Source organism: Pogoniulus pusillus, chromosome 35 (genome assembly GCF_015220805.1).
Source record: "Pogoniulus pusillus isolate bPogPus1 chromosome 35, bPogPus1.pri, whole genome shotgun sequence".
Taxonomy (NCBI): domain Eukaryota; kingdom Metazoa; phylum Chordata; class Aves; order Piciformes; family Lybiidae; genus Pogoniulus; species Pogoniulus pusillus.
In genome coordinates, this window is record NC_087298.1 from 1,883,661 (window position 1) to 1,900,079 (window position 16,419).

Consider the following 16,419-nt stretch of genomic DNA (forward strand, 5'->3'; position numbering starts at 1 on the left):
TGTGCCAGTGTCTCACCACCCTCACCCTGTGCCTTCTCCAGCCTGCACAGCCCCAACTCTCCCAGCCTGTGCTCAGAGCAGAGCTGCTGCAGCCCTCTCAGCATCCTGGTGGCCTCCTCTGGGCTGGCTCAAACACTTCCATGTCCTGCTTGTGCTGGGGGCTCCAAAACTGCCCCCAGTGCTCCAGGTGGGGTGTGAGGAGAGCAGAGCCTTTAAGGTGACTGAGTGCCACTGTTCTTTGACACTACCATGGCTGTGGTTGAGGTCTCATCCCTGGAGACATCCAAGGGCAGACTCCATGTGGCCCTGGGCAGCCTGCTGTGGTTGGAGGTGTCCCTGCTGCCTGCAGGGGGCTTGGACAAGATGAGCTTTGAGAGTCCATTACAACCCAAAGCAATCTGTGAGCCTGTAGAGCTTGTCCCTCAGCACCACATCTCTCTGTCTTTTAAACACCTCCAGGGCTGGGGATTCCTTCACCTCCCTGGGGAACCTCTTCCAGTTTCCTTCTGTTCCTCTTATTCCAGGACCTTTCCTGCTGTCCCACCCACAGAGCAGGATCACTGTTGCAGGGGGTAGCTGCTGTGGAGGAGCTGCTCTGGGATCCATCCTTTGTTCAGGCAACCTCATGACACATGGGTTTGATGGGTGGAGCACTGGATGGACAAAGAAGTGGCTTGATGGCTGCACCCACAGAGTGGCTGTCAGTGGCTCCATGGCCAAGTGCAGGCAGTGACAAGTGCAGTCCCTCAGGGAGCAGCCCTGGGACCAGTCTGGTTCAACATCTCTGTGGGTGCCATGGGCAGAGGCACTGAGTGCAGCCTCAGCAAGTTTGCTGCCCACACCAAGCTGTGAGGTGCAGCAGCCAGGCTGGAGGGCAGGATCCAGCCAGAGGGAGCTGGGCAGGCTGCAGAGGTGGGCACAAGCCAAGCTCAGGAGGCTCAACAAGACCAAGGGCAAGGTCCTGCAGCTGGGGTGAGACAATGGCAAGCACCAATGCAGGCTGGGCAGGGAGTGGCTGGAGAGCAGCCCTGAGCAGAGGCACTTGGGGGTGCTGCTGGAGGAGAAGCTCAGCAGGAGCCAGCAGTGTGCACTTGCAGCCCAGAAAGCCAAGCAGAGCCTGGGCTGCAGCAGCAGCAGTGTGGCCAGCAGGGCCAGGGAGGGGATTCTGCCCCTCTGCTGTGCTCTGCTGAGACCCCACCTGGAGTCCTGCATCCAGCTCTGGAGCCCCTGGGACAGGAGGGCTGTGGAGATGCTGGAGAGTGTCCAGAGCAGGGCCAGAGGGATGCTGAGAGGCTGCAGCAGCTCTGCTGTGAGCACAGCCTGAAAGAGTTGGGGCTGTGCAGGCTGGAGCAGAGGAGGCTCCCAGGTGACCTTCTTGTGGCCTTCCAGGATCTGAAGGGGGCTGCAAAAAAGCTGGGGAGGGACTTTTGAGGCTGTGAGGGAGTGTCAGGAGTGGGGGGAATGGAGCAGAGCTGGAGGTGGGGAGAGTGAGGCTGGAGGTGAGGAGGAAGTTGTTGAGCAGGAGAGTGGTGAGAGGCTGGAATGGGTTGCCCAGGGAGGTGGTTGAGGCCCCATGGCTGGAGGTGTTTGAGGCCAGGCTGGCTGAGGCTGTGTGCAGCCTGCTCTAGGGTAGGGTGTCCCTGGGCATGGCAAGGGGGTTGGAACTGCCTTATCTTTGTGGTCCCTTCCAAGCCTGCCTGATTCTGTGATTCCAGAGCCTTTGAGTCCTCCCTGCTGGAGAGAACCTGCTGATTGTGCTGCTCTGAAGCCTCTGAGCCTCTGCTGGTGCAGGTTTTTGCTGAGTGCTGCTGTGCAGGAGCTGGCAGCATGGCTCTGTTGGCCCAGGGGTGGGGGTTTGGGAGGTGTCTCTCCTGTGATGGATTAGATCACTCTGATACTCACTTGGTTTCTGAACCATCAGCAGAAATGCTGCTTTGGGCTTGCAGTCAGTCCTCCTTTTGCTGTTTTTAGCCATTGGCATATCTCAGGGCTGGGAGAGGGACCTGGCCTGTGTTTTCTGGGCCTAATGAAGCAGCAAAGAAAGAAATGACTCCTTTTGAGGGGGGAGAGGTGGGCAAAGTACAGAGAGGCTTGTGGCAGCCTGGTGCCTCTCTGTGTCCTCTGGCCCTGTGTTCAGCCAGCCCAGCAAGCAGCCCTCAGGGCCCCATACAAGTCCATATATGCTTCAGTGCCCTGGCTGAGGGCACAGGGGGCACTGTCAGCAGCTGTGCTGATGGCACAAAGTGGGTGGGGAGGCTAAGGAGAGGCTTAGGCAAGCTGGAGGCCTGGGCAGGCAGACACTGAATGAAGCTCAACAAGGGCAAGGGGAGAGCCTTGCAGCTAGGAAAGGACACCCCCAGGGACTGGTACAGGTTGGGACTGACCTGCTGGAGAGCAGTGAAGGGGAAAAGGCCCTGGGGGTGCTGGTGGATGGGAGGGTGACCAGGCTGGCTCTGGTGACCAGGAGGGCCAATGCCATTCTGGGCTGTGGTTAGTAGGTCAAGAGAGGTTCTTCTGCCCCTCTGCTCTGCCCTGGTGAGGTCACATCTGGACTATTGTGTCCAGTTCTGGGCCACTCAGTTCAAGAAGGACCTCAGGGAACTGCTTGAGAGAGTCCAGCACAGAGCCACAGAAGTGCTGAAGGCAGTGGAACATCTTCCTCTTGAGGAGAGCCTGAGGGGCTGGGGCTTGGAGAGGAGGAGCTGAGAGGTGACCTCATTCATGCTGGTAAAGCTGTGCAGGTGAGTGCCAGAGGCTGCAGCCAGGCTCTGCTGGGGGATGCCAGTGCCAGCACAAGGGGCACTGCTGGAAGCTGAGGCAGAGGAAGTGCCATGGAAACATGAGGAGGAATTTGTTCCCTGTGAGGGTGCCAGAGGCTGGCACAGGCTGCCCAGGGGGGCTGTGGAGTCTCCCTCTCTGGAGAGATTCAAGACCTGCCTGGATGTGTTGCTGTGTGAGCTGCTCTGGGTGCTGCTGCTCTGGCAGGGGTTGGACTGGCTGAGCTCTGGAGGTCTCTTCCAGCCCCTGGCACTCTGTGATTCTGGGACTCCAGAGCAGTTTGCAGAGCTTTGGGCTTTGTTTTCTGGTTGGTTTGGTTTTTGATTGGAGAATTACTGTTGCCCAGTATGAATCTTTCACAGGGGCTGGAATGTTCTGCTCTGCTGTGGCAGGCAGTGTGGCTGCAGGGATGTGGAGCTCCACAGCTGTCCCAGCATGAGAGCTGAGGCTTGCTGGGCAGGATGCTGCAGTCCTTTGCTGTCTGTCATTGCCTGGCAGCTGAAGTAAATGCAAAGAGGTGCCTCAGGTCACAGCCCTCAGGTTCTGCCTCTCCCTAGCTCTGCCCTGGGAGATGCTGTGCTTTAATGAGCTGAGGTGGCCAGAACCTCCTGCCTGTTTTGCCTATCTTGCTGCTTTCTGGGCAGCTCAGCTCCTGCAGAGGCAGCTGTGCTGGCCCAGAGCAGCAGGGAGGCAGAACCAGTAGCCCCAACTTGGGGCAGACCAAGCTACACCCAGGCTGGATCCCAGTACTCTTCTTGTTCCATTGCTCTGTTATTTTGAGGGGAAGAGGAGCTGTTCTGTGCCAGGCTGGGGTGATGCCCACACCCACAGCCCCTGTGGGCCAGGGCACAGGTTAAGATGTCTCAGGGCACACAGTCAGAGCACGATGCCAGAGTGGAACCATCCTGCAGGGCTCTGTGGAAGGGGCAAAGTGTGAGTGGCACCACAAAGGGTCCTTTGCCCGTGGAAGGTGGAGGGAGAGCAGCCTTAGCAGGTGTGGTGTGGGCTAAATGAGTTTGCCTGCCACACTGGGGTGTTCTGGGGGTGTGCCAGAGCTTCCAGCCCACCAGCAGCAGCAAGGAGAGAGCCTTGCAATGGGCACACAGTCTGAGCTGAGCAGGCAAGCCTGGCAGGGGAAAGGTAACCTCCTGACCAGAGGAGATGGGCAAAATAAGCTGGTGCCAGCCCCCCAGGGGAAGGGGGCCCTGGGTCCTGGCACTTAGCACTGGGGCAGGCAGAGCAGAAGGCAGCAGGAGCTGAGGCAGCTTTAAAGCTGCCAGCCAGAGGGGCTTGGCTGTGGGAGGCAGCTCGGTGAGCCTGCAGCACTGTCTCCTGAACCTGCTGTGAGTAGCCTGCCAGTGCTGGGGCTGCTGGGGGGGGCTCAGCAGGGGCTCTGCTACCCTTTGGTGCTTTTTAGTTGCAGCTTTCACACTTCAGCAGCCAGTGCTGGAAGGTTTCCTTCCTTGGGCTTCTCTGCTTGCAGAAATGAAGCCAGGCTGCTTTTCCTTGCTGAGCCAGCTGAAGTCTTCCCTCTGGTTGGCTTTCAGGTGGAATCCTGTGCTTGGAGTTGTTAACAGAAGGCAGAAGTCTTCAGTGTGGGGTTTTACATCTGAACAACTTCTTGTGTCACAGAACCACAGCATGGGAGGGGGTGGAAGGGGCCTCTGGAGGTCATAGAGTCCACCCCCCCCCCCCTGCAGGGTTGCACAGGATGGTGTCCAGGAGGGTTTGGAATGTCTCCAGGGATGGAGACTCCACCACCTCTCTGGGCAGCCTGTTGCAGGGCTCCAGCAACCTCCAATTCAAGTTCCTCCTCCTGCTTAGGTAGAACTTCTTAGAATCACAGAATCAGCCAGGCTGAAGAGAGCTCCAAGCTCACCCAGCCCAACCTAGCACCCAGCCCTGCCCAACCAACCAGACCATGGCACTAAGTGCCCCAGCCAGGCTTGGCTTCAACACCTCCAGCCACACAGACTCCACCACCTCCCTGGGCAGCCCATTCCAAGGCCAATCACTCTCTCTGACAACAACTTCCTAACAACATCCAGCCTGGACCTGCCCTGGCACAGCTTGAGGCTGTGTCCCTTGTTCTGATGCTGGCTGCCTGGCAGCAGGTTGTTGTTCTGAACTATTGGACTTTGAACTTGAACATAGGCAGTGCCATTGAAAGGTTAGGAGGAACTTCTTTACTCTGAGGGCAGTGCAGCATCTGTGCAGGCTGCCCAAAGAGGTGGTGGAGTCTCCATCTCTGGAGTCAAAACCCACCTGGATACCATCCTGTGCACTTGAACTTAGGTTCATGTTTGTTGCTGTTACCCTTTCTCCTGTCACTGCACCGTGGAACAAAGCCTGGCCCCATCCTCCTGCCACCCCCCCTGTAAGTATTGAGCAGCAATGCTCAGATCCCACTCAGGCTGCTCTTCTCCAGGCTAAAAAGTCCCAAGGCTCTCAGGCTCCCCTCTAAGAGAGCACAGCATCACAGAGTGCCAGGGGCTGGAAGGGACCTCCAAAGCTCAGCCAGTCCAACCCCTGCCAGAGCAGCAGCACCCAGAGCAGCTCACACAGCAACACATCCAGGCAGGTCTTGAATGTCTCCAGAGAGGGAGGCTCCACAGCCCCCCTGGGCAGCCTGTGCCAGCCTCTGGCACCCTCACAGGGAACAAATTCCTCCTCATGCTTCCATGGAGCTTCCTCTGCCTCAGCTTCCAGCAGTGCCCCTTGTGCTGGCACTGGCATCCCCCAGCAGAGCCTGGCTGCAGCCTCTGCCACTCACCTGCACATCTTTACCAGCATGAAGGAGGTCACCTCTCAGCTCCTCCTCTCCAAGCCCCAGCTCCTCAGGCTCTCCTCAAGAGGAAGATGTTCCACTGCCTTCAGCATTGCCTTCCTGGCCCCTAGCACATGCAGAGGGGCAGCAGGAGCCTCTCTCTGTACTGCCAGGGTCTGAGGGTTGGTGATTACCATTTCAATCCTGCTGCTTGGGGTGCTGAGGTTAACACTCACCCAGGCACTGCAGCTTGGGGCACTCAGAGAAGAGGTTGTGTGCAGATGCCAGCCAGCCCCTGACTTTGGGGTGCCCACTGGAGGCACCAAACCAGCATCACAGAGGGTCAGAACACCTCCAGATGCCTTTAAACCTTGCTGCTCTCCTTTGCCTGACTCTCAGGTGCCTCTGCTTTCATAGCTGCATTCAGGTTCAATTCTTCTGCTCCTAACTTTATTCACAGTTTAAGTACCTGTAAATCTGACTTTGCAGTATCAGGAATTCCAGCCTGCAGGATAAACACATCCCTGTGGAGCTGAGGCTGTTGGCCTGAGTTATGGTTTTGTTTTGCCCTGCACATGTTTTACTTTGTGAATTCTTCTGCTCCTTCCACTGGAGCTTTGTTTGTGAACACTGGAAAGGCTCTGAAGGGAATTCTGGCTTCAGGAGTGTCAGTGCCTAGGGCTGGGCTGGGCTCCAGTCCTGTCCAACATCTCTGTGGGTGCCATGGGCAGAGGCACTGAGTGCAGCCTCAGCAAGTTTGCTGCCCACACCAAGCTGTGAGGTGCAGCAGCCAGGCTGGAGGGCAGGATCCATCCAGAGGGAGCTGGGCAGGCTGCAGAGGTGGGCACAAGCCAAGCTCAGGAGGCTCAACAAGACCAAGGGCAAGGTCCTGCAGCTGGGTGGAGGCAATGCCAAGCACCAGTGCAGGCTGGGCAGGGAGTGGCTGGAGAGCAGCCCTGAGGAGAGGGACTTGGGGGTGCTGCTGGAGGAGAAGCTCAGCAGGAGCCAGCAGTGTGCACTTGCAGCCCAGAGAGCCAAGCAGAGCCTGGGCTGCAGCAGCAGCAGTGTGGCCAGCAGGGCCAGGGAGGGGATTCTGCCCCTCTGCTGTGCTCTGCTGAGACCCCACCTGGAGTCCTGCATCCAGGTCTGGAGCCCCTGGGACAAGAGGGCTGTGGAGATGCTGGAGAGTGTCCAGAGCAGGGCCAGGAGGATGCTGAGAGGCTGCAGCAGCTCTGCTGTGAGCACAGCCTGAAAGAGTTGGGGCTGTGCAGGCTGCAGCAGAGGAGGCTCCCAGGTGACCTTCTTGTGGCCTGCCAGGATCTGAAGGGGGCTACAAAACAGCTGGGGAGGGACTTTTGAGGGTGTGAGGGAGTGTCAGGAGTGGGGGGAATGGAGCAAAGCTGGAGGTGGGGAGAGTGAGGCTGGAGGTGAGGAGGAAGTTCCTGAGCAGGAGAGTGGTGAGAGGCTGGAATGGGTTGCCCAGGGAGGGGGTTGAGGCCCCATGGCTGGAGGTGTTTGAGGCCAGGCTGGCTGAGGCTGTGTGCAGCCTGCTCTAGGGTAGGGTGTCCCTGGGCATGGCAGGGGGCTTGGAACTGCCTGCTCCTTGTGGTCCTTTCCAACCCTGCCTGATTCTAGATGTGTGACAAGTGTGAACCCCTCTGCCTTCCCAAAGGGAATGAGGGAGAGAGACTGATGGGATGGGAAAGAAATTAACCCAGGTGGGGTGGAAATGAGAACGATGCAATGAAGCAGGGACTACGAGACACAGACCAGTGTGGAACTCAACTCCTGATGGTAATGGTGGCACAGATGACACCACTGGTACTGGGGGCAGGCACTGGGCAAGTCTGAACACAGCAGCAGTAATCTGTAGAGGAGCAAGTCCAAGCCAGAGCCTCTCTGCAGACCAGCCCATGGCAGGAGCTATCCCCATCAGCTTCTCCCTGCAGGACACAAAGAGGAGGCTCAGGGCAGAGCTCATTGCTGCCTGCAGCTGCCTGCAGGGAGGCTGTAGCCAGGTGGGGTTGGGCTCTGCTGCCAGGCAGCCAGCAACAGAAGGGGACACAGCCTCAAGTTGTGCCAGGGCAGGTCTAGGCTGGCTGTTAGGAGGAAGTTGTTGTCAGAGAGAGTGATTGGCATTGGAATGGGCTGCCCAGGGAGGTGGTGGAGTCTGTGTGGCTGGAGGTGTTGAAGCCAAGCCTGGCTGGGGCACTTAGTGCCATGGTCTGGTTGGTTGGGCAGGGCTGGGTGCTAGGTTGGACTGGATGGGCTTGGAGCTCTCTTTCAGCCTGGCTGATTCTGTGATTCTAAGTTCTTTAATATAAGGGTGGTGAAATACTGGCACAGGCTGCCCAGAGCTGTGGTTGAGGCCCCATCCTTGGAGACATTCAAGATTAGACTCAGTGTGTCCCTGGCAGCCTGCCCTAGCTGGAGTTGTCCCTGCTGCCTGCCAAGATACCCTTGGAGGGTCCCTTGCAAGGAAGAGCAACCTGTGAATGTGCAGCAGGCTGATAACTGGGTTGGTGCTGAGGCTTTTGTGTTTCCCTGTGTTTCTCTCTATCCACTTGAGGTCCTTTTTTAACTCAGTTTCACTACTTGGGGCTGTATTCTCTGGGCAGGTATTTAGTGTCTGGCTAAAAGCAGCTGGACATGCCTGGGCAGGCTAAGCCTGCTCTTGTCCCTAAGCCAGATGTTGATCACAGATCACACAATCACAGAGAACATCCAGTTGGAAGAAACCTCAAGGATCATCCAGTCCAACTTTCAACCCAGCACTGAAGAGTTGGCACTGAACCACGTTCCTAAGCATCAGGTCCACATGCTGCTTAAGCACCTCAGGAACTCCACCACTGCCTTGGGCAGACATTCCAATGTTTGAGAACCCTTTCAGTGAAGCATATCCTAGCACCCAGCCTGAACCTCCCCTGGTTCAGCTTGTAACCATTTCCTCTAGTTCTGTCACTTGCTACCAAGAAGAAGATGTGCCCTCTGTGCCCCAACCTTCCTTCAGGTAGTCGTAGTGGTGGAGTCGCCGTCCCTGGAGCTGTTCAAGGCAGGGCTGGACGTGGCACTTGGTGCCATGGTCTGGCCTTGAGCTCTGTGCTAAAGGGTTGGACTTGATGAGCTGTGAGGTCTCTTCCAACCCTGATGATACTGTGTGATACTGTGATGCTGGGATACTGTGATGCTGGGATACTGTGATGCTGTGTGATACTGTAGGGAGCAAGGAGCCAAATCGGAGGTCTCCCTTCAGCCTCCTCCAGACTGAACATCTCCCTCAGATGCTCCTTGCAGGTCCTGTGATCCAGGCCCTTCACCAGCCTTTTAGTCCCTCTTTGATGTGATGGTTTGGGCTGTTCCCTGCCCCCCACACTTTTGAATTTGCCCCAGCTAACTCAGAAGGGACTCCAGGAATATAAATGAAGCTATTTATTTACAGCAGCACAATACACAAGCAGCTATTTACAATATCACAGTATCACAGACGTTCAGTGGCTGTGCATGAAGAGCTGAACCAATGTTGGAGAAGCATTTCCTTATCAGATAATCAGCTCTATAGTTCATGCATTACAGCACAACAGGCTGCTGCTGGGGAATCCCCAGCAACCTGTTGCCCTGAATGATCACCTCACTGCCATGGACACTGTGCCCTGGAGAAAGTGTGGGCTTGTCTTTCTAAAAGTATCACAGTGTCACAGTGTCACAGTATCATCAGGGTTGGAAGAGACCTCACAGCTCATCAAGTCCAACCCTTTAGCACAGAGCTCAAGGCCAGACCATGGCACCAAGTGCCACGTCCAGTCCTGCCTTGAACAGCTCCAGGGACGGCGACTCCACCACCTCCCCGGGCAGCCCATTCCAGTGTCCAATGACTCTCTCAGGGAAGAACTTTCTCCTCACCTCCAGCCTAAATCTCCCCTGGCACAGCCTGAGGCTGTGTCCTCTCCTTCTGGTGCTGGCCACCTGAGAGAAGAGAGCAACCTCCTCCTGGCCACAACCTCCCCTCAGGTAGTTGCAGACAGCAATAAGGTCTGCCCTGAGCCTCCTCTTCTCCAGGCTAACCAATCCCAGCTCCCTCAGCCTCTCCTCGTAGGGCTGTGCTCAAGGCCTCTCCCCAGCCTCGTTGCCCTTCTCTGGACACGCTCAAGCATCTCAATGTCCCTCCTAAACTGGGGGGCCCAGAACTGAACACAGCACTCAAGGTGTGGTCTAACCAGGGCAGAGTACAGGGGCAGAATGACCTCCCTGCTCCTGCTGGCCACACCATTGCTGATGCAGGCCAGGATGCCACTGGCTCTCTTGGCCACCTGGGCACACTGCTGGCTCATGTTCAGGTGGGTATCAATCAGCACCCCCAGATCCCTCTCTGTCTGGCTGCTCTCAGCCACTCCCACCCCAGCCTGTATCTCTGCATGGGGTTGCTGTGGCCAAAGTGCAGCACCCTGCACTTGGAGCTACTGAACTCCATCCCCTTGGACTCTGCCCATCTGTCCAGGCAGTCAAGGTCCTGCTGCAGTGCTGGTCCCATGTATCACATCCCTTATGATTCTTTCTCTGAGGTTGTTATACTCCTCCTCAGTGAGGAGCCTCTCAGGCTGCAGCTGCAGAGGCTGTGCCATGCTGTAGATGTCTCCCTGGTGGGTTCCATCCCATCTGATCTGTGGAGCTGGTTGTTAATTTCAGGACCTGTTGGGAGGGAGCAGACATTTCACCACATGGAAGTGTTGCATCCAGTTAAAGCTGGCTGAGTGGTGAAGGAGGTAACTGAGTTCTGAGGTCCTCTGCTGCATTTGTTGGAGTGTGCTGTGCTTTGTCAGGAGTGGTGAGGGCAGGGACAGGGCAAGGGGCAGTGGTTTGAGATCAGAGCAGAGCAGGTTTAGGTCGGATGCTAGGAACAAGTTCTGCACCATTACAGGGCTGGAACACTGCAGCAGGTTGCCCAGGGAGGGAGTTGAGCCCCCAGCCCTGGAGATACTCAAAGTGGGGCTCAACAGGGCTCTGAGCAGCCTGCTGCAGTGGAGGATGTCCCTGCTGACTGCAGGGGGGTTGGGCTGGATGAGCTTTGGAGGTCCCTTCCAACCCAGACCGTTCTGATTGTGTTTGAGGCCACGGTTGTGGGGCAGATGGGATGGCACTGAGGGCCTGCAGCTCAGGCATGTCTGTGGGCTTATCTTGGAGGGTAGTGCAGAGATGCAGGGGGAATGAAGTGAAATAAACTGGGAGGAAAAAGCATCCCTCAAAGCTTCATTACAGCTTCTGTCTGGTCAGGAGAGAGGCACTGGACAGTGCCTGCCACTGGTCTGTGCTTCAGCAGGGGTCTGCAGTGCTCGAAGAAACCTCCTGAGGTTTGGGTTGTCTGCCTTATGGGAGTGCCCACAGTGGCATCCCACTGCCAGGCTGGGAGCTGTCCTGCTGCCAGAGCTTGGGAGCTTGGCACTGTTCTGCTGCCAGAGCTTGGGAGCTTGGCAGCTCGGGCTGGGAATGAAGCCTGAGGGACACATACCTGGAGAGTGTGGGAAGGCTCTGGGCTGTGGCTGCCGACCCTTGCTCACTCCTAGGGGGTCACACAGAGCTCTCTGCAAGCCAGGGGGAAGCTTGCAGACTGAATTAGAACCAGGTGGGCTCTAGAAATGAGGAGAGGCAGGGAGAGACTCCTGGAGAGCAGGCTTAGGAGCCTGCAGTGGTGAGGCACAGCTGCAGTGTGGGCTGGGGGAGAGCAGCAGCATCTCTGCCACACAGCCACAGAGTGGTGGGGATTGGAGGAGACCACCCAGGGCAGCTCACACAGCAGCACAGCCAGGTGGGTCTTGAAAGTCTCCAGAGGAGACTGCACAACCTCTCTGGGCAGCCTGCCCCAGGCCTCCAGCAGCCTCACAGTGAAGTTTCTCCTGCTGCTGAGGAGGAATTTCCTGTTTCAGTTTGTCACAGGACACCACTGAGAGGAGCCTGGCCCCTTCTTGGCAGCCCCCCCCCCAGACAGATGCCAACACTGATTTGTCACTGGCATGGGCAGAGGGATTCAGGCACCCTCAGCAAGTTCTTAGGTGGCACAAAGCTGTGTGGTGCAGCTGCCAGCTGGAGGGAAGGGACCTGGACAGCAGTGTGCCCTGGGGGGCATTCAGCAGAGTGTGTCCAGCAGATCCAGGGAGGTTCTCCTCCACCTCTGCTCTGCCCTGCTGAGACCTCCTCTGGAGCACTGCCTCCAGTTTTGGGCTCCTCAGTTGCAGAGGGACAGGGATCTGCTGGAGAGAGTCCAAGGGAGGGCTGTGAGGATGATGAGGGGACTGGAGCAGTGCCTGGTGAGGAGAGGCTGAGGGCCCTGGGGCTGCTTAGGCTGGAGAAGAGAAGACTGAGAGGGGATTGAATCAATGTCTGTAACTATCTGAGGGCTGGGGGTCAGGAGGGGGGGACAGGCTCTGCTCACTGCTCCCTGGGATAGGACAAGCAGCAGTGGATGGAAGCTGCAGCACAGGAGGTTGCAGCTCAGCACAAGGGGGAACTTCTTGCCTGGAAGGGTCCCAGAGCCTGGCACAGGCTGCCCAGAGAGGTTGTGGAGTCTTCTTCCCTGGAGCCTTTCCAGGCCTGTCTGGATGTGTTCCTGTGTGCCCTGAGCTGAATTGTGTGGTCCTGATGTGGCAGGGGGCTTGGACTGGATGAGCTCTTTGGGTCCCTTCCAACCCCTGACACCTGTGAGCTGTGATCCTGTGACAGGCTGCAGAGCTGGGCCCAAGCTTTAACAAGTCCAAATGCAAGGTCCTGCACCTGGCTGAGGGCAGTTCCAAGCAGCTCAGGCAGGAGTGGCTGGAGAGCAGTGTGAAGGAGAAGGAGCTGAGGATGTCAGCTGGTGGAAAGCCTCAGTGGGAGCTGGCAGCCTGGAGGGGAGCTCTGTGCTGGCCTTCCACAGCCTCAGTGCTGAGTGCCTGCAGAGTTTGCTGCTGGTTTGGGATTGCTGGCCCTAGCCAGGCAGAGACTGGCTGCAGCTTCTGGCATTTCATTTGTGCCCTCTTAACAAGCTCTGCACTCCAGGAGCAGTGCTCCCAGCACTGTGGAGCCTGCAGTGCTCTGGCTCTCCAGTCACACTCATTGCATGCACTGCTGTGGGCTCCTGCAGAGGTTCACCTCTAAAATGCTTTGCCTTTTTTCCCTTTGTAGGTCATGAACTCAGTGCTGAAGACTATCCTGGACTTGACTTATCCAATAACCTCCATGTTTTCTGGAGCAGCTTTTAACAAGAGCATCAACAACATCTTCAAAGATAAGCAGATAGAGGTAGGTTGTTCCTCACCTGCTGTCCCTGGCTCTGGTGCAGCAGAGAGAGCTTAACTCTTTGCCAAGAGGAGGTATGGGGCTGAGGGGTGATGGAAGAAGCAGAGAAGCTCAGACTTGTAGGGGCTGGGAGGGATCTCTGGAGCTCATCCAGTCCAAGCCCCTGCTCAAGCAGGGCACCCACAGCAGCTTGCCCAGCAGCACAAAGGCCAGGGGGGGTTGGAAGCTCTGCAGACTCCACAGCCTCTCAGGGCAGCCTGCTCCAGGCCTCCAGCACCCTCACACCAAACAGCTGTCTCCTGTTCAGATGGAACCTCTTTGTGCCCATTGCCCTTGTCCTGCCCCTGGGCACCACTGACAGGAGTCTGGTCCCATTCTCTTGTCCCCCACAGGTTCTTTAGCTCTTTCTGGGCATTGCTCAGCTGCCTCCTGGGGCTGCTCTTCTGCAGGCTCTCAGACTTTGCTCCTCACAGAGCTGCTCCAGGCCCCTCAGCAGCTCTGTAGTGTCTGCTGGACTCTCTCCAGTAGCTTCCTGTCTCTCTTGAACTGGGGAGCCCTGAGCTGGTCCCAGCACTCCAGCTGTGGCCTGGCTGGGTCAGGTTGGGTGGGAGAAGATCCTCCTTCAAGGTGCTGCCCACCAGTCCCTTCAGCATCTCCATAGGCTCTGCTGTGGCTGTGGCAATAGAAAGCTTTGAAAGCTGCAGTGCAATTCTGCCAGAAAAGGGCAAAATGAATTCAAGGCAGAAGTGTCCTGACACTTCCTGGCACAGGTTGAGGATGGGCAGACACTGGCACAGGTTTCCCAGGGAGGTTGTGGAGCACAGAAGCACCCAATGTGATCTTTGATCTTTGATCTCATTGGGTGCTTCTGTGCTCCACAACCTCCCTGGAGGTGTTGAAGGCCAGGTTGGATGAGACCTTGAGCAGCCTGGGCTGGTGGGAGCTGTCCCTGCCCCTGGCAGGGGGTTGGCACCATTCAGGTTGGCAAAGCCCCTCAGGATCACCAAGTCCAACCCAGACCCCTGCTCTGCAAGGCTCACCCTAAGCCACAGCCCTGAGCACCGCATCTAAACGACCTTTAAACACCACTCAGGGTTGGTGACTCCAGCACCTCCCTGGGCAGCTCATCCAGTGCCTGAGCACTCTGGCTGGGAAAAAAGAATCCTAGGAGTGATTGGCATTGGAATGGGCTGCCCAGGGAGGTGGTGGAGTGGCTGTGGCTGGAGGTGTTGAAGTCAAGCCTGGCTGGGGCACTTAGTGCCATGGTCTGGTTGGTTGGGCAGGGCTGGGTGCTAGGTTGGGCTGGGTGCTAGGTTGGGTAGGGTGAGCTTGGAGCTCTCTTCCAACCTGCTTGATTCTGTGATCACTGAATCCAACTGCCAGGTCTTTGATCACATTCATTGCTCCTGTGCTCCACAACATCCCTGGAGGTGTTCAGGACCAGGCTGGATGTACCTGCTTGATTCTGTGGTTCTGTGATTTATGAGCAGCCTATTGAAAGGTGCAGTAAATGATGTCCCTGTGACTGCAGGGGTGGGTGGACCAGGTCACCTTCCAGGGTCCCTTCCAGCCACTCTGGTTCTGTGATGATGCCAAAGTGTTTGGTGCCCTGCTTTGCATATGGTGACCTCTTTGCTGTCTCCATCATGTCTGCTCTGTCTTATCTGGTAGTCACATTCAGCATCCCTCCATCACTGTCCCCCAGCAGTAGTGCTTTATAAAGCACATGATTGATGGAGTGGGTTGGAAGGGACCTCAAAGATCATCCAGCTCCAGCCCCTTGCCATGGGCAGGGACACCTCCCACCAGCACAGCTTGCTCAAGGCCTCATCCAGCCTGGTCCTGAGTACCGCCAGGGAGGTTGTGGAGCACAGAAGGACCCAATGTGATCTTTGATCACATTGGGTCCTTCTGTGCTTCACAACCTCCCTGGGAAACCCGTGCCAGTGTCTGCCCACCCTCAACCTGTGCCAGTCTCTCCCCACCCTCACTCTCAACAATTTCTTCCTCTCCACTCTCACTCTCCCCTCTCCCAGCTCCAAGCCATTGTCCCTTAGCCTGCCACACCCATCCCTTGTCTAAGTCCCTCCCCAGCTCTCCTGGAGCCCCTTCAGGTACTGGAAGGCTGCTCTAAGGTCTCCCTGGAGCCTTGAACACCTCCAGGGATGAGGCATCTGCAAACTCCCAGGGCAACCAGTTCCAACATGATGCTCAGCAGCAGAGCTTGGAGGAGTGAGGACAGAAGAGAAGGAACTCTCTGAGCTCAGGTGCCCTCAGCTCCCCCTGCTCAGCTGATCACAGATTTGATCTCAGCAGTCAATTTATTGCTTTCCCCTTTAGCTGCAGGCAGATTCCTTCCTGAGGCTTTTGAGGAGCTGTAGCTGTGTGATCTGCTCTAATGCAGCCACAGGAAGGTTTTCTCCAAGGGAAGTCCAGTTGCTGCACTCTGTGTATGTGCTGAGTGCCATGGGCTGAACCCTTCAGTCTGTGCCTGAGGATTTTCTCAGCCTGGAGGACTCCACCAGAGAAATGAGGAGAGAGGAACTTTGTGCAGCTCTGCAAGGGATGAGGCAGCTACTGCTGCCTTGCAGTTGGTGTTACCAGTGCAGCTTAACCACTCATGTCAGAAGGATGGAAATGCAGAGCTGCCCAGGTGAGAATGGCAGCTTAGAGAGTGACAGAAGCTGAAGTCAGGAGCACCAAGCCTTGGGTAAATGCTTCTCTGAGTCACCCAATGGCAAGGGCTGGAAGGGAGCCAACTCCCCTGCCAGAGCAGGATCACCCAGGGCAGGGCACACAGGAACACTTCCAGGTAGGTTTTGAAAGTCTCCGGTGAAGGAGACTCCACAACCCCTCTGGGCAGCCTGCTCCAGGCCTCCAGCACCCTCACACCAAACCACTTTCTTCTCCTCTTTGGATGGAACCTCCTGGGTTCCACTCTGTGCCCATTGTCCTTGTCCTGTCGCTGGGCACCACTGACAGGAGCCTGGCCCCAGCCTCTTGTTCCCCACAGGTCCTTTAGCTCTTCTGAGCAGAGCAGAGGGGCAGAATCCTCTGCCTGTGCTGCTGCTCTCCCAGCTGCCTGCAGGGCTGCCAGCCACCAGTGCTGGCTCCTGGGGAGTTTTTCTTTAGCTCCCTTCCCAGCTCAGCAAGGGAGAGCATTTGGGTGGTGTTGCAGCCTTGCCTCATTTGCTGTTTCAACCAAACTCTCCCTGTTTGGAATCGTTCTGACTTCAGAGCCTGTGACAGCTCCATCCTGTATCTCCTTGAGATGGATGTCTTACAGAGAGGGTTCACCTCTCCCTGCTTCAGTGCAGGCATGAAGGTGATCAATCATTGTGGGCCTTAGAGCAGCATTTGTGGAGCACAGGGGATGGTGCTGGGGACAAAGGGAGGAATCCTTCTGAGGCTTCTGCCCATGCATATCCCTTCCTGGAGCACTCCAGCTCCTGCCTTTGGCTCCAGCAGTGTCTGGCAGGGACAATTGTGATTGTCCTCTGCCTGAAGCAGCTCCTCTGGAGTGGCTCAGATCCCATCTGGGGCTGCTCTTCTGCAGTCTCACCAGCCCCAGGCTGCTCAGCCTTTGCTCCTCAGAGAGCTGCTCCAGG

The 16,419-nt window shown here is 56.9% G+C and overlaps 1 protein-coding gene across 2 annotated transcripts in view; it reads left to right on the forward strand.

The window, feature by feature from the left end:
• Positions 1-16,419, forward strand: part of PNPLA7 (patatin like phospholipase domain containing 7) — a 211,226-nt gene that overhangs the window by 156,455 nt on the left and 38,352 nt on the right. For both annotated transcript variants that reach the window (XM_064171045.1, XM_064171046.1), the window contains exon 28: positions 12,698-12,814. In XM_064171045.1, the coding sequence (XP_064027115.1) occupies positions 12,698-12,814 (117 nt within the window). The remainder of the gene's footprint in view (positions 1-12,697; positions 12,815-16,419) is intronic.